The sequence below is a fragment of the Cydia strobilella genome, chromosome 1, assembly GCF_947568885.1.
Source record: "Cydia strobilella chromosome 1, ilCydStro3.1, whole genome shotgun sequence".
NCBI lineage: Eukaryota > Metazoa > Arthropoda > Insecta > Lepidoptera > Tortricidae > Cydia > Cydia strobilella.
In genome coordinates this window covers 28,752,998-28,773,734 of record NC_086041.1, presented here as the reverse complement: position 1 = coordinate 28,773,734, position 20,737 = coordinate 28,752,998, and the positions used below count along the sequence as shown (strand labels likewise).

The 20,737-nt window shown below is 39.9% G+C and overlaps 3 protein-coding genes across 3 annotated transcripts in view; 1 reads left to right on the top strand and 2 right to left on the bottom strand.

Annotated features, from left to right (window-relative positions):
• The window catches only part of LOC134743612 (E3 ubiquitin-protein ligase TRIM9), a 381,810-nt gene that overhangs the window by 187,808 nt on the left and 173,265 nt on the right, over positions 1 to 20,737 (bottom strand). The window lies entirely within an intron of this gene.
• On the bottom strand, positions 3,374 to 18,051 carry LOC134743138 (beta-1-syntrophin). The gene is made up of 7 exons (XM_063676484.1): positions 17,320 to 18,051; positions 10,674 to 10,868; positions 9,804 to 10,021; positions 9,331 to 9,416; positions 8,678 to 8,937; positions 8,053 to 8,243; positions 3,374 to 7,132 (listed from the first exon to the last, which is right to left on the bottom strand). Exons 1-7 carry the CDS (start codon positions 17,813 to 17,815, stop codon positions 7,028 to 7,030), a joined length of 1,551 nt encoding a protein of 516 aa, XP_063532554.1. The 5' UTR covers positions 17,816 to 18,051; the 3' UTR covers positions 3,374 to 7,027.
• On the top strand, positions 18,476 to 20,381 carry LOC134744055 (syntaxin-5). Its single transcript, XM_063677720.1, has 3 exons — positions 18,476 to 19,053; positions 19,225 to 19,433; positions 19,524 to 20,381. Exons 1-3 carry the CDS (start codon positions 18,627 to 18,629, stop codon positions 19,989 to 19,991), a joined length of 1,104 nt encoding a protein of 367 aa, XP_063533790.1. The 5' UTR covers positions 18,476 to 18,626; the 3' UTR covers positions 19,992 to 20,381.

The following is a 20,737-nucleotide window of genomic DNA, read 5'->3' as shown; positions in this document are numbered from 1 at the left end:
AGAGATATGAATTACAATTTAAAATGGCACTAACAGTTTCATGTCTCTATCCGACGTGGTGTCGTGTCGTGGCCTCTTCTTAGGTTGCGGTACCGGTAGTTTGGCTCCCTATGTATCCATGTCGGGCCTCGAAAGAGCCTTTTCTCAAACATGCAATGAAATATTGATATTATGTTTTTTTATATTAAGCTGGGAAGTATCACGTTTCGGGCGCAGCTAGACGAGAAGTATTTAATGAAATTTCATAGGTACAAAATTTTCATTCCTAGGCCGGGAAGTAGCTTTCTTTAAATTTCCATTTCACATATATTTATTTGTGACACAGCATCATGGTACTCAGCCATTAAAAAAAACTGTAAGCAATATATGCTTTTTGGTTCTTTATGACATTCAGCAACTCAGCCTATAAAAAAAAACAATAAACGATGTTTGCTATATTTTGTTTTGTTTATATAAAATTGACATGAACGTAATAAATGATGTGATTTGCTATGTAACTTAGATATGAATAGTTGTAAATATGAAATACTGTATTTGACATGTAAAACTATGTTTTATAAAGGAATAAATGAATGAATGAATGAAATAACACATTATTAACAAATTCAATTCCAATAAATGTGAATTGCAAATTAAACTACACAAATACACATTTGAAATATTTTATTTAAATATTAGCGGGAAAAATGTCTACTCAAACACGCGTAGGTATTTTTTAAATCGTTTTGGAGGCAAAGTTGTGCAACTTTTCAATCTGTAATTATATTATTTTGGATTTATTGTGCGTTGTTGATTGTGGTTTTTAATATGAGTTCCGACGAAACTATGTAATGAATTGTACTCCTACGAAATTGAGAGCGGAAGCAGAATTGTCTTAGAAAAACTTGCTGCCGCCAAAATCAAAGGCGAAGTGTATGGATGCTTAAGGCAATTTTATTAATTGAAAAACTAAGAAAAATTGCTCACATTTTATCAGAAAGTTTTTGTGGCATATTTCCAAGAACTGAATGTAACTATAAAATCGTCAACACTGTGGGAATTATACTGCATGCTTAAGGTAACGATGTATGTGAAGCATAATATCAACATAAAAAACTTTGTAAAATTAGTTATGTGGCTAAAACGGCAGCCAGACCGATGTAAGGCGAAAAAATCAAATATACTTACATAAATATATACGTGTAATAGATTGAAAAACTACATTTGAAAAATATACGTGTGATAAAGATAGGTATAGGTGATAGTTATTATTTGTGTCTAGTTTAAGTTTAGTTTCTCTACAAATAAAACTGATTTCGTGGAGATATATTTATTTATTTCATTGCATTTTTTGAGAAAAGCACTATACATACATCGACGTGAAAAGAGGTTGTCGGCCTCATAACTAGGCCTCACTACGTTTGGCCGGCGACTCCTTACTTCCCAGCCTCTGTAGTAATGTACTATTATAGCATTACATAGTACGCCTCTTCGTACTTCTATTCTCATTTCCCTTGCTGGACCACCGACATGAATATATATAGGTATATATATCACTTCCATAGTGATAGTAATGATTGAATCTATATGATATTGATGATGTATTATTTTATACAATAATTAAAAAAACTAATCGTTCCATTTACGAAGGAATGTCATCAGTAGAAATTCTACGTAGATTACAAGATTATGTCTTAGTCTTAACTTAAACATTGATATGGCAACATTTCACACAGTCACTAGTGGTATGGTAACCTACTTTTACACTTTCAGTCGGTCTTAAAGTTTGTAGAGACTCCTTTTCAATATCGAAACTATAGGTACATAAACTTCATACAAGATATCTCAGACAGCTAAACTTATACAGTCTCCATGAGCTAAACAATCACATTATGGATGGTATAGAAAGGATGCCAATCTCTTATGGTAGAATTGTTGCAAAAGTGACCGCTTTCAGCTTTAAATAATAGTTCCTAATCTCTCCGGTGGCGCTAGTTAGGCTCTTGGACATGAGTATAACTTGAACCACATACAAGGCAACAAATAACCCGACCAAATTACGTAGGTTGTTTTTGGTAGTATTTCGGTGTATGGTGGCGCCGCCTAATTACTGTTTTTTGATGGACACTTTTCATACATAGAGATTTGGCTCCTTTATATAGTCTCCATGAATCACATAATGAGGGCTATCGTTTTTGCTCACCAGTTGGCGCCTCTGTTGATGGTGGTCCAAAAGACTAAAGAACAGCTGTCAGTCATTGAAGTGACAAGTGACATTTCGAACTATGGAAAAGACCACCATCACACTAGCGCCCCTAGCGGCGAATTCACACGCGTTAGCCCTCATTACACATTTTTTACTGTGTCAATGTCAACTGACAAGTAATCACTGAAAGACACTATTATGATTTTTATTTTAGGCTTAGTGTAAGTTAGATTTATTTAGATTAATTGTAGTTTTTTTTTTACAATTTAAGGTTTTGTTTTGTTAGGTGTACGTTGTAACATTTTTTATGGGAATGAGGGTCCGATCGCTGTCTCGCTCCAACCTATAATTGCCGCCGCCGCCGTCGCCAGTCAGGCAATGTCGTGGCCGAGCCGTAAGTAGGTATGTTTTTGTGTCGCCAATAATTATTCATAGTTTATAACTTATAAGTCGTGTCCCCACTGAAATTCAGCGCCGCGGCATTGTGCTGAATGGAGGTCCTATTTTAGCTTCGAATCTGTTTTTGTTTTACATGTGTGTGTTTTTGATTTACTAACTGGTGGCGTTAAATAAATACATGTTATATCTCTCTTTCTTTCTTTCTATTAAAAAGAAATGCGCTACTGTAAACATTCCTATTGTAAACTGTTATCATTGTAATGCCATCTAGTGCACCTGCCAAACTGATGACACGTAATCTTGTTGCATTTCTTTTATTTATAATAATAGTTTATATGTCTGAGATTAGTAGAAGTATAATAGTAGGTACTTTCTAAGATTCAAATTACTTACATTAAAGACCTGACCTGGGCCGTGATGCATAATAAACTACAACTAATATTACAAGCGGAACTCCTTTTCTAATAAGTGGAATTTGAAAAGGAGTTACGCTTGTAATATTAGTTGTAGCTTATTATGCAACACGGCCCTGATTAACATATTGTAACTTTAAATAATTACTTTTCTTTATAAAGGGCCATTATATGACATCAACATCATAGTCCCGAGGTCGTTTTAGAACTTCACTACAAGTTACAACGTTTAAATATGGAATTCTTGTCATGGTAACTTAGTTATGAGCATAAACTTATGACTAACCAAAGCTTGTACAGTCGCCATCAGATATATCGGAGCTGCCGAGGTGGTCAAAATACACGAGATATTTTGACCACCTCGCCAGCTCCGATATATCTGATGGCGACTGTACTTGCATATTATCGGTATGCCCACACAATTTGGAGAACACGTTGTGTACATAAACACGTACAGTCTGCAACTGTACGTACAAGTAAAAGCTTGAATGTCTAATGTCTTAAACCAAATAGGTACATGGGTATTATATTGAAGTAAACAATCGATTAAAAATAGCTGTGAAACATCACGTATTTAACACAAAATCAAAACACTAACAGTACAATTTCAACAACACACGTGAACATAATGCGATAGCTGCTCGAACTAAAATGTAATAATAATAATAAGCCGCAGAGAGGAACCGGCGGACTATCCGCGCCGTGTCCAAGATCACCGCCTTCTGCATCTGACCCTTGATGCAACCACCTAGCGAGAATCTCTCAAGGTGTTGGTCGAGACTCTTCGCAATGAGACCGTTCGCTGATAAGTCGTTCTACAAAGCATCCACCAAGTTGACGCAATTTAATGCGTCTAAATTTAAGAGTAGGTATTTCAGTCAGCAGTTACAGGGATAGATAAGTGGGCAAGTATTACTGGAATGAACAGTAAGGGCGAATAATATGTCACCTGTGTATTTTTTTTTTACATAATCTATTCATTTTACCTTCATTCCTTGTTCGACCTCAAAGAAGTCCTAACTATCGATCTACGTGAAGATATGATACATTCATTTTTAGGGTTCCGTACCCAAAGGGTAAAAACGGGACCCTATTACTAAGACTCCGCTGTCCGTCTGTCCGTCACCAGGCTGTAGCTCACAAACCGTGATAGCTAGACAATTGTAATTTTCACAGATGATGTATTTCTGTTACCGCTTTAACAACAAATACTAAAAAGTACGGAACCCTCGGTGGGCGAGTCCGACTCGCACTTGGGCGGTTTTTTTTTTTAAATTCAATTGCTTACGCTTAGCCGTTAATACCGCGTGACGTGAAGCGAATACAGAGGTTTATGATGGAACGTGCCTTCGTAGAAAAATAACCTATTCATTTGCGATCCGGAATAGAAAGCGTTTTTCTGGTACTTTGAATTTCACTTTTCTGTGTACCTTGTCTTGTCGTTCGATAGAAAATACTAATAGGCAATGGTTTTAAGATTCAGGTGACATGTTATTGACTGGTACTGTATCATGTCAATAAACCAGGCAGGTTTAGTTATGAGACTAGAGTCATGGTGGCATTTGTGATGTAACGTTACATTGATGACTAGCTATTTTATGGTGAGCACTTGTTAATAACTTTCAAGGATCCTACTCTCGCCTTTAAGTCCACTTACGACCACATTCATCGAAAAAACTTTTGCATCGCCACTTGTCACATGATTCACATCAATAATTGACACACACAATGGTGTGACTGTGTAGGGTTGCGCATACACGTTAGTCTTTCTTTGCGCCAACCATGTAGTTTGTTGGTTCGTTCAGATCTCAAGGTATTCATATTCACCTTAAAATCAATACAGCTTTAACCGTATTACTCAAACTTATTTTTTATTAATCTTAAAATAGTATAGTCAATGAATACACCTGATAATAATACTGCGACTGGCCCTGACTTGACACATATTAACAGATATTTTTCTGAAGGGGCCCACTGATTACCAGTCCGCCGGACGATATCAGCCTGTCAGTTGTTTGGAACTCTCAACTTTTTGTTCTAATTGACAGGCTGATATCGACCGGCGGACTGATAATCAGTGGGCCCCTTAAGAGTAGCCGTGGACAATAATTTGAGCATTTCTTTGTTGTCGGCGGGACTATGGCTTATAATGCTTTAATGGGGCCTACTGATTATCAGTCCGCCGGACGATAGCAGCCTGTCAGTTAGAACTAAAATTTTACAGTTCCGAACAACTGACAGGCCGATATCGTCTGGCGGACTGGTAATCAGTGGGCCCCTTAACACTGCAAAGATGAATTCATTTACAAAGGCACACATCCCTAATTGTCATTCTGTACGTAATTAATTACTCAGAAGTATAGATTTTTATAAGTAACGTATCCATACCAACGGTACTGTATACGTATTGTTGTTGATACTGTGGATAACGTAAACACATACTAATAGGCTAATAACAATCCAGCCTATACACATCATCGAATCAATTGATTTATAATAATTATGTAAAATATAAATTTATTAATAATAACAAATAACAATACAATTACGCCTCTTCGGTTGTCTAAAATTAAAGCCTTAACCAAACAGCTGCGAGATTCACAATTTACGAAACAATATTTCGAGAAGGTAAAGTAAATATTAATATAACATAATCATTACATTGTTTTTAATTTCCAATAGGTAAAGAGTATAAATACTTATAACTAGAAAAAAGGCGTTGAAAGAGAGGAGTAGGTACGATCCAATAAACACCGGCAACACCGGGACTCTTAGTTATAAAAAGAATCCGATACATTTGTTCTGTTACATATTGTACGCTTACAAAATATGACATACGTAAATGTGGTAATAAAATAAATATTTCTAACCTTTTTTATCACCTTAAATATTGCCTGTCGTTATTCAAATGACTTCGCTACGTCACTACACATTAATCTTAACCATAATAAAAATTAGCCTAGTTTATATGTCGTCTTATATCTTAAGATTGAACACTACAAATATTAAAGCAAACCAATTACCTTAAATAGGGAAATGTAAAGATTTAGAAAGTATAATAGCTATTTACAGCTTAGATATTGTATATAAAAGTACTAAGATATAAATCACTTAATAAGAAAGCTTTGATAGGCAGAATAAATAAGTTTCGATTATTTTGCATAAGGTCCGACATGTTTCGTTCTTCTTATAAAAGTAAGTTTCTTATTACACCAAAAAGGTGTGTATGTGGCTACCATTTATTTCAATACTATGAATTTTGAATTCGAAATAGAGTATAAAGTGTTGTATTGGGACAATAATCCAAATTAATATTGCGTACCTTGCCTCGGTTTAAGGTTAGAAAATATTACGTACTTTGAATCCGCTCCTCCATTTTACTAAAAAAAATTATCATGACATGTTTGTTGTATGTGTATACATGCCATTTTATTTTAAAACCAGGGGAACATGAGTATGTGATAACTATATCATAATTTCAAAACAGATAACATAAAACCATGGCACAATAGCATTTACCAGTTTTACTACGGCATAATATAATACCGAGCGTTTGTTCCTAATAGTTACCACTTCCAAAAAACCCTTCAATTACCGTTGACCCCTATATCATTGAAATTAGTAAGGGAGAGGGAGTAAAGGGAGTATCCTTAACTGAGCACTAGTTGTGCTTCCTATTTCGTAAAATACATTAATATTTACCATAATTGCACTAAAGCGGCCTGTCGGCCATCGTCCGCGACCAACATCAATGTTGATCACTATGCACACCAAAATCGTATTTAATTATAACAAGATTTTTAAAGTCTCACATAAACATAACAAACAAGAAAAAAATCGAAGGAGTATTATTTATTCGAGATTCTGTTTGAAGATTTCTCGGCATTTTTCCGAGATCGTAATAACTACAACATCTAACGAGCTGAATGAAAATCCTGCGTAATTCCTGCGTAGTACAGAATTGCCGCCCCGCCGGTGGAATAGTAGGTCGGTAATAGTGGGAGTGACTCACAGATGTTTAGCGGTGCGGTTATAGCGGCTGCGCAGAGTCCTCGGGCAGCGCGTGCACGCGCGCGGACAGCAGGTTGTGCAGGATGAACACGGCCGGCTTCGGACTGCCCTCCATATCCAGTTCCTGAGGACAAATTTCATATGAGCAACTAAATTCCATAACCTCATTAATTTTTTGTTTCCCGTAAATCGCTTTGTGCGAAGGAATAACAAGTGTCGAATTCGCTTTGCCCCAGAACATAGACATTTGTTACCCTTGTCTAATTCCTGAACTAAATAGTCAGTAAATTCGTGTACAGCATCTGCGGTTGATAACTTGGACCTAAAACCAAACTGTTTGATGTCGTTGGTAAAAGAGAAATCGGTCTATAATTTGTTACTTGAACTTTGCTACAGACAGGGATTACAACGGTTTTTTTTAGACATTTAGGAAATATTCCTTCAGAGATGCACTCTTGAAATATGTGTGTGAGCGGTGGAACCAGGATATCTCTGAATGTCTTTATTATTTTGTTCAAGATGCCATCCCAACCAACCGCGGAATCGTCTTTTAGGCTCACGATAATTCTTTCAACCTCGGCTTCATCCGTATTTAATATCACAAATGATTTTGAAAATTATTATTAGTATGTATTAATACGTGTAGTAAATGCCGTCTTTATTTATTCAGCAGCAATAACCTAGACTTAAGAATAAACCGTACATTTTCAGGCAGTACGGCGACTAGTATATTGTTGAATACCACCACCCACCACCCACTATTTTGAGAGAACCATGACTATTGCGTGCTTACGTCTCGTAACGTGGCAGCTTGCGTTGAAGTTTAAACAACTTAGTGCCAGTTGCACCATCCGCACTTAACAGACTGATCAACGTCAACCGGCGCGCCGCGGCGGTTTACTATGAAACTTTCCATACAATGAAATTTAGCGCACTCTTTAACGATCACAAACAGTTGGTGCAACCGATCCTTAGACTACATTGTTTTCGGGCTGTCGTCGTTGGCGACTGTCGTCGGGCTAGAGACAGACAGACAGTACTGACCACGGTGTCGTCGTCCGTGAAGTGCAGCCACAGCGCGGAGCGGTCGTCGTCGGCGGAGGCCTTGAGCGCGTGCAGCGGGCGGCGGTACAGCGCGCGTGCGCCGCCGCGGCCCAGCGAGCCCGCCGCCTCCCACACGCACACGCCGCCCGCGCCCAGCGACAGCCGCGCGCACAAGCCCCGGAACCGGCAACCTGCAATACATATATCGTCCTCACTAATCACAACTCATATTATAAATTATATATGTCAATGTACCTCTGTCCGTCTGTCTGTTACTCCTTCACGCTTAACACGCTGAACCGATTGAAATTAAATTCAATATGAAGATACTTTGCTTCCCGAGAACAGACATAGGAATCATAGGATAGTTTCTATCAGAGGAAGTTGCGTGCGGAACCCATTTCAAACATATATCTAGTAGACCGAAACTGTAAAAGTGTAAATTATAAAAAAAAACAGCTCTACAATTTTTTTTAAAGATAAATTTTTTTTTGAAAATGATCGAATTTTGGAAAATTTTCAATTTTACCAAGTTAAATACACGACGCGTGTATAAATAAATGAGTCACAGCGAGTCGACGGTCAAACGTTTGGTAGAATCCTTAGTGAGTAGTTAAGATCTTACGGAAGGTGAACTCTGGCTGCGCGCGCACGGCGCGGTGCGCGCCGTCTACGAGCGCGCCGGCGACGGCGGCCAGGTCGTGCGGCGTGTCGGCGCGCAGCGCGCGCACCGCCAGCCCGGCCGGCGTGCCCGCGCGCACGCCCAGCGCCGCCGCGCCGGCGCACAACCCGCGCCGCCACCACGCCAGCCGCGTGGCCGCCAGCCCCAGCACCTCGCCCGCCGCCATCCACGCCTCCGCCGACCACGGCGCCGCCTCGTACAACCTGTACGCATTACAAACAGGTTCACTAGGGGTTCGGCCCTGACCCCTTAACACGACTTGCGTTGTTGCGCACCCATTTGTCAAGCGGTAGGGCTCATTTAGTGCCAGTCGCACCATCCGCACTTGACAGACTGATCAAAGACACCCGGCGCGCCGCAGCGGTTTACTATGAAACTTTCCATACAAGAACTCTTTAATGATGACGAACAGTTTGGTGCAAGGTGCAACCGACCCTTAGACGGCCAATGGACACTAGTATAATAGTACTAGTCACAGGAATAAGTCACTTATGTTACGTCTAGTTTAAACGCGCTGCGAGTTTCCTCGCATGTTTGCTTCAATAAATGTTTTTAATATACCTACCTATTATATGGAATATATGAAATAAATGTACCTTAATTCTCGGTCCGTGATAGCTACAAAGGTGGGCTGCCATCCTTCGGCTTCGTCGGAACTGTCGGAGCCACCAGATGCGCTGATCTGTAAAGTAGAAATTAAATTATTCAAAGACTTTTAGACTAGAAAAATAACCACATGAATTATCGTCGTCTTTCAAAAATCTACTCTGAACAGAAAAGCTTAAAAATTGAAACAATATAATATATAAATAAAAGCTTTGTTAGAAACCGATAAGAGAAACACTGACGACCTCGTTGGTAAACATTTCAGCCAGAATCGGATATACAGATCCCTTTACGGATCAGTGCTGCACCGAAACTGCTACAAAATATACGACATCAGACAGAAACCGTCGGGTTTCGGCATTGACCCTGGAGCGCTCCAGTTTCACAGTAGTATGGAACTCTATACTAATTACGGACAAACGTGTGACCGTAGGGCGCTCCACGGGTTAAAAGAAACACTGACATGGTCCATGGCGGGGCGGCGCGCCAGCCAGCCGGCGTAGCGCACGTCGCCGAGCAGCGAGCGGAGCCCGGGCCGCGCCCGCGCCAGCGCCGCGCGCGCCGCCCGCCGCGCCGCCGCGTGCAGCGCGCGGTGCCAGCCCGCCGCACTCGCCGCGTCGCCCGCACGCAGCGCCAGCGCGTGCACGCCGTCCGGCGAATACACCTCGATCGTGCGATCCTCTGAAACGGTGCAAACTTATTCACTCTACTCTACTCTGTTCTGACGTTACCTCATTTTACATGCACTTTTTTGTGATTACCCATTAACTTGGAATTACCTACTTACTGAAAATCAAACCCAAAACCTGTGTTTTGTTGGTGTACTCACTCACTACTTTGCTAACATATCTTAAATTTTAAATTAAAAAAAAATTGAATATTTGATCAAATGTGCATTACGTTTCACTCTCTCATTAAGCAAAATGTGAGACACAAATACAAATCTGATCAAATATTAGACAGTTGGAATACCACCCTAAGACACATGGCTAAAAAAATTCTAATAGGTATACCTCAGCTATGACCCCCCTGTATATTATACCGGACTAGGCATGCAGCTCAATTCTCCTGTACTGTCTAGTGTATTGATATGCAAAATATATCCAAAATAAACAAAAACTTGGGGAAAGGAGAATTTTAGAGGGCGCCACTATAGGCAGGGTATAACAAGCCACTGTTTGTTTAATAACAACCAAAATATATTATTTTATTTATTTTATTTTATTTATTTGGGGCATCAACAGCAATACAAAAAAGCAGACTTTGGTATTTCTGAGGAGTTGATGATCTATGCTGAATGCTATTGAATGGAATGAATTTAATTAGTATTTACCTGGATCGTGGTGGCGCAGATTCTTGGCCACGCAGGCCATCAACAACGGCACGTAGCGTGTATCGGCGCGACGGCGGCGCGGCGAGGGCGGCGACGGCGGCGCCTCCGCCATATAGCCGCGCTGCAGCTCCCATCCCACCTCGCTTATGATTGACGCCTTACGGAAGTATGGCGTCACTTCGCGGAGGTACTTCACTAGAATGTTATAAGTATGATGAATAAATGGTGAAAGAAGAAATAAAACGAAATCTTACTAAACACCCAAAAAAACCAGGACTGGCGAGTGCGCCTCGGATTTTTGTTACGGAAATTAGCCTCATGCATGAAGGGTATATTTGAACGATTTTTTTTTTATTCGTATGTTTGTTACCGTTATATCATGTTACAAATGCATTTCCGTTATTAAATTATTATTTAATTGCTTAAAATAATACGAGGCGCCATACGCACGAGAGCTTAAAAAGCGTCGCGTGTGTGACGCACCCATAAGTAAACGCGAGAAAGAGATATCGCTTTCTTGCTCTTATTTATAGGTGCGTCATCACGCAACGCTTTTTAAGCTCTCGTGTGAATGGGGCCTAAGTGTCATTAGTAGAAAACGTCAGTTGGACCGTCCAACGTGTGACGTTATCACGCTGTCGAATTCGCGCCAAAAATTATGAGCGTTTCAACTGCTCAAAAATTTTCAACATTTTAAATATTTTACTGCTTAGGTACCAATAAACAGCCACCAGGTATGTATAGTTTAGGGTTTCATATCCATATTTCTATTGCAATTTGTTGGCCTCTTTTGGATCCTCATACAAAAAACTTTATCTATTTGCAGACGTCCATTGGCTATGGTAACTGCTTTCCATTATGCCTGTTTGCCTCTACTAAGGAACTTTGACATGCAATTCTTAAACTACATGTTAAAATTACATGTTATTGAGTATATATCTAAATCATGTTACGCTCTATATGTTACTGAAAATTCAGGGTTCGAGCATAAACGATGACAAAATTACAGAATGTTGAAAATGGCCTGAGTGGCTTCGAGAAAAGGATGGTACGGCCGTGCCTCTTTGTTTTGCTCGACTTGGCGGGGGCACTACCGTGCCCCCAGATTCGATTAGTGATCACGATTCAACCTCCTTGTCAAGGACAGTATAAGTATTGTATTCTATAGCGGCCACATGGCAAAAATTCATATGCAAAAAGCATGTTTGTTAACACATTTAGTTTGTTGTTTTAAATTATTTTGTTGTCTGTTGTGGTTTGTTGTTTTAAATTAATCTTTATTTTTAACTAATTTTTTGGATCCAATGAGAAAATAGTATTTAATATTTTTATTTATGCCCCTTTCCACATAGTAACTTCAAATATATTCTCCCGACATACTGTAATTAATGAAAGCATTTACAGTGACCTCATCAAGCTCCAATTGCCACAACTTTTATTAGAGTTAATTGATCAATCTAGATGAATGAGCACCATAGCCAGTACAGAGACGCAAACAGGGAAACAAATAGAACAACAAAATTGAGAAATATGATTTATTAAGTTTTTTATAGTCCATTTTTTTAGGGTTAACCAAGGCACTGAGGGTGTTTGGAATGTGTAGAACGGCATATGGCAAAACGTGGGGTTTAAACCCAAAGGTACTGAGATGGATCTATACCATGATGGTAAGACCTATCATTCTGTACGGATGCCTGGCATGGTGGCCAAGGACACTAAAGAGCAGATGCAGGGCAGGGATGCCCTTACGAAAATACAATGAACGGCGTGTATGGCTATTACTGGCGCGTTTAGAACGACGCCAACAGCAGCGATGGAGGTACTACTAGACCTCCCGCCGCTACACCTAGTGATACAATCTGAGGCGCGGAAATCGTTACACAGGCTGGCTTTGACAGCCCTCTGGAGCGATAGCAAGCCAAAGACTAAACACACAAACATGGAATGTGACAATTTCATGAAAAGGATTACGAATATGGGCTGCGATAAGATGCAACCCAAGTTTGTGTTCCGTAAGAATTTTAATGTTAAAGTTCCAACATGGGCTGAATGGACCGAAGGTCTTGAAGCACCAATGTCTGATGAAAATGACATAATATGGTACACAGACGGGTCCAAGACAGATTCTGGTACTGGGGCAGGCATTTATGCAAATGACTTTAGTAGTAGCATAAGCATGGGCAATTACGCCACTGTCTTCCAAGCCGAGACATACGCTATAATTGCCTGTGTACATGAGAATATAGTTAGGCAAACCCAAGGGAAGAATATCTATATACTCAGCGACAGTCAAGCTGCACTCAAAGCGCTTAAGGCGCCCAGAGTGGACTCTAGACTGGTATACAATGGCATCCAAGCTCTGAACAAGCTTGGAAGGCAAAACAAAGTGCAACTGGTATAGATCCCAGGGCACGAGGGATTCATAGGCAATGAAAATGCAGGTGAACTTGCCAGAGCCGGATCTGCAAACAACCTTATAGGTCCGGAACCATTCGTGGGGCTCTCACAGGGAACCATCACAACGGCTATCAAAGACCTTACTAAGACCAAACACCAGGAAGAATGGGACAGTCTGACGGGTCTAAAGCACTCAAAGCTCTTTATACAAGGGGTAGACTCTGGTTGGAGCAAAAAACTTTGGAAACTTAGCAAACGGCAACTCCAAATAATAACGGGGGTGTTTACTGGCCATTACGGGGTCAAGGGAATCCTGGCCAAGATGGGGCACGCTGACAACACCGATTGTTGTATGTGTGGCAAAGAGGAAGAGACAATAGAACACCTTATGTGTGAATGTCACACCCTCGCCAGACAAAGAATGAAGGACTTTGGAACAGGCTATCTGGAACCAAAGGAATTCAAAACGCTACCCATAAGGTCCATCATTCGGCATATGGAGATGGTGGGGAAAGCTCTTGAGTAGCGGACGGATCTTTCCTAGGGGGTAACTGCACAAAAGATCCCTATGGGTCGAAATGTATCTGTAAGGGCCCCCGAAATTATAAGATAAAGATAATATAAGATAAAATAATGAAGGGTTACCCAAAGGGTAAAAACGGAACCCTATTACTAAGACTCCACTGTCCGTCTGTCTGTCTGTCTATCTGTCACCAGGCTGTATCTCATGAACCGTGATAGACAGTTAAAATTTTCACAGATGATGTATTTCTGTTGCCACTATAACAACGAATACTAAAAAGTATGGAACCCTCGATGAATGACCCCTAAATTTAAAATACCTACTAAAATCAACACTCAAAACACTGTGTACATGTATGTAAACTTTTTTAAACCGTGTAGAATGCTGAAAATCAGTGCATAAAGTCAGAGAAACTTTGCAAATGAATCGCAATCAAATGCAAGAGCTTCCCTTAAATTTTATCCTCTCTCTCTCTCTCTCTCTTTAGCCTTTTTCTACCCTTTGGGTGTAGGCCTCCTTCATTTTGCGCCATTCGTCGCGGTTCTGTGCGACTTGAGCCACTGTTTCCCCACAGTCTTCTTAATGTCGTCGTCCCAGCGCATCTGGGGTCTACTTTGAGGACGCTCTTCCCCCCATGGTCGCCACTCGAGTAGTCGTTTGCTCCACGAATCGGTCTTCCGTGCTATATGACCAGCCCATTCCCACTTCAAATTGGCTACGCGTTTTATAACATCATTGACTTTGCTCTGTTGTCTCAGCCATTCATTTGTTTTACGGTCTCTCAATGTGATCCCCACCAATTTTCTCTCTAACGCCCGCTGGGCAACGCTCAATTTACGTAGTATGTCTTTGGTGAAAACCCAGGTTTCAGCTCCATAAGTGAGAACAGGCAGGATACATTGGTCAAATATGCGTGCTTTTTGTTCGGCCTTAAGGTTCATTTTGAAGGCAAACTCGAGATTGGAATAGGCTGCCCAGGCTAGTCGTACGCGTCTGTTGATCTCATTGGTTTGGTTCTTTTTTCCAGTCACTATCTCTTGTCCCAAATACACGTATTTATCGACAGTTTCGATGGCGGTATGGTTAACTGTGATATTCGCCTTGACATCTGTGTTGGTCATAACTTTTGTCTTGTCTAGATTCATTTCCAGCCCACACCGTATGGAAGCATCGCTGAGTTCTTGGATCATGCTTTGAAGTTCAGCGGGGTCACTTGCCAGCAAGACAATATCATCAGCGAACCGCAAATTATTCAAGCGACTACCCCATATATTCAATCCACGCTTTTCCCAGTTCAGGCTTTTTAAGATGTCCTCTAGCACCAGAGTAAACAGTTTTGGTGAAAGCGTATCACCTTGTCGTACGCCCTTCTCAATCCGAACTGGCTCGGTCAGCGGGGGTAAGTTCACTTTTAGGGTGGCTCTTTTGTACATATTTTCGATTAGAGCAGTATATCGGTGATCTATGCGTGCATTTTGTAGTGATTCTATGACCGACCATGTCTCAACACTGTCAAATGCTTTTTTATAATCTATAAATGCTAACCACAAAGGCATTTGATATTCAGTCGTCTTTTCTATAATGATTCTCATTGACAATATATGATCCAACGTGCTGCTACCACTTTTAAATCCGGCTTGCTCCATTGGCTGATATGAGTCAAGTTTTTTGGTAAGGCGTAGAGTAATGATCTTGGTAAAGAGTTTATACAGGTGTGAGAGCAGACTGATGGGGCGATAGTTGTTTAAATCTGCTTTATTTCCTTTCTTATGAAGTAAGATGACTGTGGCACAGTTTCAGATCTCTGGTATAGTTTGTTCCTCCAAGCATTTGTTGAAGGCCGTTTTAAGTAGTTCAGTCACTCTATCTCCTCCATCCTTTACCATCTCAATAATAATGTTATCACTGCCGGGTGATTTGCCATTTTTCATTTTACTGAGAGCATGTTCGATTTCGCTTGTTGTTATTTCCGGAACATCTTCAGAGCCAACGTTCATAATTTTGCGTTTCACCACTCCTCTTGGTTTGGGGTTTTGGGATGTATATAACTTTGAGTAGTATTTATGTGTTATTTCGAGTATTTGCTCTAGCTCTATTCCAAGTTGGTTATTTTCATCTATGAGTTTAGTGATTTGCTGCATTCCTGGTTTTAAAGCTCTACGAAATACCTTAGGACCCTGATATTTGTCTATTATATGCTTAACAGTTTTTTCCCGATATGCTTCAATATCTGCTTCAACTTGCTTTCTAGTTCTAGTGCAAAGATTTTTAAAGTAGTCTGTTCCCCCTTTGCCTTCGTTTAGTAGAGTTCTCCTTTCTTCTAGCAGGTCTCGGGTCTCGGTACTAAACTTTTGGTGATTTACTTTTGCTGGTCTAGATGTTAAGTCTCGCGCAATCCTGTACAGAGTATTTTGTATGGTGTGAATAATTGTTTCGTGGTCACAGTCATCGTCTAAATGACTTAGCTCTTGAGTCAGCCGTTGTTGATACTGATCTTTGCACATGTTGAGTTGGACTGTATTGACTTTTCTGTTCTTTGCCCTTATGGAGGAATACCTTTGCAAGCGTTTATTGATGCATATAGTAGCTCGGAGTATACGGTGGTCACTTCCTGTGTAGAAGCTGTTTAGGACGTTGACATCTTGCACAATACTTTTATGGCTACCGAAGATGTAGTCAATTTCGTTTTTATATTTTCCTCCCGGAGATATCCAAGTCCATTTCCTAGCAGGTCTCTTTTCGAAAAATGAACTCATATGAAACAGTTTTTCTTGTTCTATAAAGTTAACCAGCATGTCTCCGCGGGAGTTTCTAGATCCGAAGCCGAATCTGCCAATAAAAGTTTCTGTGTCGTCTCTTTCTTCTTCGTCTTCTGAAGTTTGATACATTCTTCTCCTTGTCTTCGAACCTCCGAAAGACCAAGGACATCCCATGTGACCTTGTCTAATTCGTAACATAGCTCTTCTAATCTATCTTCTGATCTTAGGGATCTTGTATTGTATGACGCTATTCTTAATATAGTGTTGTTGTTGTTGTTGTATTTATTACATGTTTCTGCATTTATGGTGTTGTTCACATTTAAACACTTTTTCGGCTTGATGTGTATTTTGTTTGTAGAAGGGTATTGGTCGCAATCCCCACGATGACCAATCGGCTTGGGGAGTGTTAGTTAGTTAGTTTTGCTGGGCATTTTCCGCAACTCGACATCCAATGTGCCTATTTTGCGTGAAACGAGGTAGCGCTACTCTAACCACCCCAGCTCCTCCACGAAGCCTAGCAAGGTCTTCAGGAGGTCTTGGGGAGTGTTATCCTAATTGCTATTAATAAGAAGTTTAGGGCTGTCCTTAATCCACAACAGGGCCCTTGGGTATTAAAATAAGTGTTCCCCCAAAATAAAAATAACTCATTGAGGGTATGTACCCTTTGAATAAAGACTTAAGAAGGTTCAGAAAAATATAAATCGTGATGTTTTCTAAATCACAAACATTTTACAAATGGACAGAACACAAGTGCAGGACATTGATATGCACGTATCAGCTATTTTAAGCTGCCTGTGCATTCATATATAATAATAATAATAATAAATATTCAATAAGGGTTTTGTCCACCTTTCTTGTTCAACTTGATTCACTGTCATATTAGCATATCCAACTCAGCAGAGCAGAGGTCAATGGAAATTTGTTTAATTTCATTAAAATCAAAATGCCTCGGTTTAACTCAACTCACCTTCCAACTGAACCATTTTGCCAGCTCTTTTCAGAGCCTTTACAGCTTCTTCATGTGTAGCATCCTTAAGATCCTCTCCATTGACTGACAAGATAGCATCACCAACATACAACTGTTCAGTCAGGTCTGCTGCCATACCTTTGAATATTTTTGATATTAATATGGGCATATTGTTTTCTATTCCACCTTTAATTGATATTCCAAGCCCATTATTGTCAGATTTAACCACTTGCACTAGTCGTTTTTGATTCGCGATCGCTTCCGGCACTTCCGTGAAGTCACTGTTGGGTGTTTCGACATTGTTATTGTTGAGGGTGCCATTGAGAGTTGTCGTCGCATCGTACCCGTCGTCCAGGCACACACTGAAGTAGTCGTCCTCCAAGGAGCAGTGCACCCGGTACCACACCCCGCGCACCAGCGTCTCCAGCAGACCCGACCGCCCGCAAGTCGCGTTAGGGCTGTCGCTGCCCCCGCTCGAACCGCCGTTCTCAACCATTATTTCAATGGCCTATGATGAGCAAGAAACAAACTACGCAACACTGTGCATGCACAAATGAGCACGTACTTAGTTCATAGTCCTCGGCCCATTTTCTTTGCAATTAATTAATACATAACGGAATATTAATATATTGTAAACAATTCGAAATACATTTTCATTGCACAATCAATATACAATACAACACAAACTTGTCATTCTGGAATTACTCCAATGTCTCCAATACGTTCTCGTATTCGGTATTCGTACTCTGTCGTACTCGTTTTATTAATGCCATTAATGGTTTTATTTTCGCCCGCATCAATCAGTAGCGCTACTAGCGCTAGTGATTGACTGAGGTCCATCATAGAAGGTAGGATCCTATAGAAGTGGCCTACTGCGTGCGCTCGTGAGGGACAGAACATACGCAATGCGACAATAGATTTGTAGCCCACAATAAACGATACAAATTTACGGTGGAAAAAATATATATTTGAGACTGTAACATGGGCAAACAATAATAACGCTTTCTCGCTACTCCTACAGAAAGATACATAAGACTATCCCGTTCTGATAGTTTCGCTTGATCGATTCGCGCACGAGTGTGGAGGGCCCTTCGAAATAACTGATGGATACCTGAATACAGCAACACTGCCTTCAGTAAGTCAGTCACACTGACGTCACTGACGTGCCGTGCTGTCGTGGAAATGTCATGTTTTGTGATTTCAACATAGTGAGATCCTGGTTGATTTACAAATTAGATATAGTTTTTCGGTTAAATCCGCATAAAATAACAATTTGTAGGATTGTAAGGACTTGGAAATAGAATGCGATGCTTCCTCGGCGTCGTAATGTAGGAGGTGTGTCAGTGACTACCTCCGATGAGACACCACTACTGGAGAATGAATTAAATTCTTACAGTAAATTTGATAAGAAGGGATCTAAATATCTACAAACAGAGAAACCGGGATCCTTTCCGTTCATTGCTTCCAAACAAGGAAGTGGATTTGAAGAAGCGGACTTTGTTTTCGACTTTCTCGAAGAACCTATATTTGAACCAGTCATGGCTGCAAGAGACAGGACCAACGAGTTCGCCTCTACCGTGCGGAGTCTCCAAGGCCGAACTCTAGCCAGGCCCGTTGTTCGTGATGAACGCAAAGCTGCAGTACTAGAGACCTATTCACAATTCATGGCAATGGCAAAAGTTATTAGTAAAAACATTACAGGAACATATGCTAAACTGGAAAAATTAGCTTTGTGTAAGTACAGTTTTTATCAGATTAAGATACAAATCATATTTCCTATAACTATTCTCTAGTTTTTGAATACAGATTCTTTCAAATTAATCTTATAATGGTGAACTATTAATATAAGTTTGATCATATCATAATTACAATAAAAACACAATTGATTGTGAATACTATTTCCAGTGGCCAAGAAGAAGTCCTTGTTTGATGATCGTGCTACAGAAATTCAGGAGTTGACATATATGATCAAGGGAGACTTGAGTGCACTGAATCAGCAGATAGCCCGGCTTGGTGAAATGCCCCGTGGCCGCCGCAGTATGCACAACCATTCCTCCAGTGTGGTACTAGCTCTACAATCACGGCTAGCTTCCATGAGCAACCAGTTTAAACAGGTAACATCTCATTTTCATGACTACAATTTAAACATTCCATTCTTGTTGCCATTACAACTTCTTAATGTTATTTTGAAAATTACATTTCAGGTTCTTGAAGTGAGGTCAGAAAATTTAAAACACCAAAACAATAGAAGAGAACAGTTCTCAAGGGTGGGCCCTGTTGTCAAAGAAGTCCCATCTTTTCTTCAGCAACAGGATGAGGTCAGCATAGACCTAGGAGACACTTCAGGTCTCCAAATGCAGGCCCAGCAGTTAGCAATAAGAGATGACACTGATACGTATGTGCAGCAAAGAGCAGAGACTATGCATAACATTGAAAGCACTATCGTGGAACTGGGGGGCATATTCCAACAACTAGCTCACATGGTAAAGGAGCAAGATGAGGCCATCGGGAGAATTGATGCCAACATACAAGAAGCCGAGATGAATGTAGAAGCAGGTCACAGAGAAATTATGAAATATTTTCAAAATATTACTGGCAACAGAGCATTAATGTTTAAAATTTTTGGGGTTCTCATATTTTTCTTTATTTTCTTTGTTGTTGTTATGGCTTAAATTTTATCATCTTATGTTGTCTACACCAATACCAATTTTTGATGTTGGCAGAAGAAGCCCTATTCTTTAATTTTTGTAACAATTTTCTTTGTAACTAATGTGATGGATACTTCAGTTAAGCATACAATAGATTAGGTCATTTCTCTGCCAAGCTGACCACAACAATTTAAAGTGGCACTTAATTTTTTATGTGACTGTGATGCATCCGGTCCTGGTTACAATATGTATATCAGAACTCCCAGGGCATGTATGGCCAATACTGTATGTATTATAGTTACTATTTTTGTTTAGGTAAAAGCGAAATGTAAACTGCATCATTATATATTATAAATCAATAATTTTATTTCCTATTATAATCATGAAATTATGTAAATACAAGTGAAAACTAAACAGGTATTTTTATTATGCTACATTTTTCTAGAGGGATATTAACCCTTAAGTGCATGATCTTTTCTTTTTGTCCGAAATGAATATATAAGTGTTGCATAATTGTTTGCTGACTATGGGAAAAATGGTAAAAAAATTATAACCACGATTTTCACTGCAAAATCAGTGTTAGAAGTTGCATAGGCTAAATCATATTTATGTAAATATATAATTTTCAGTAAGAGATATATGAACATTTTTCTACCATCAGAAAGGTATACTTGTGATATACCTATGATATAGTTTTTAAATATAAAATAATTACAAACCCCAAAAAAACCGTTCAAAATCATGTTCATTCCAAGTTTACCGACATTTCG

Bases quoted from the DNA above. Each gene is read 5' to 3' on its own strand.
- LOC134743138 (XM_063676484.1), bottom strand. From the start codon at position 17,815: ATGGTTGAGAACGGCGGTTCGAGCGGGGGCAGCGACAGCCCTAACGCG. The intron at 8,938-9,330 runs GTACATTTATTT...TAATGCGTACAG, and splicing joins ATCACGGACCGAGAATTAAG to GTTGTACGAGGCGGCGCCGT. The intron at 8,244-8,677 runs GTAAGATCTTAA...TATGTATTGCAG, and splicing joins GCAGCCAGAGTTCACCTTCC to GTTGCCGGTTCCGGGGCTTG.
- LOC134744055 (XM_063677720.1), top strand. From the start codon at position 18,627: ATGCTTCCTCGGCGTCGTAATGTAGGAGGTGTGTCAGTGACTACCTCC. The intron at 19,054-19,224 runs GTAAGTACAGTT...TACTATTTCCAG, and splicing joins ACTGGAAAAATTAGCTTTGT to TGGCCAAGAAGAAGTCCTTG. The intron at 19,434-19,523 runs GTAACATCTCAT...ATTACATTTCAG, and splicing joins TGAGCAACCAGTTTAAACAG to GTTCTTGAAGTGAGGTCAGA.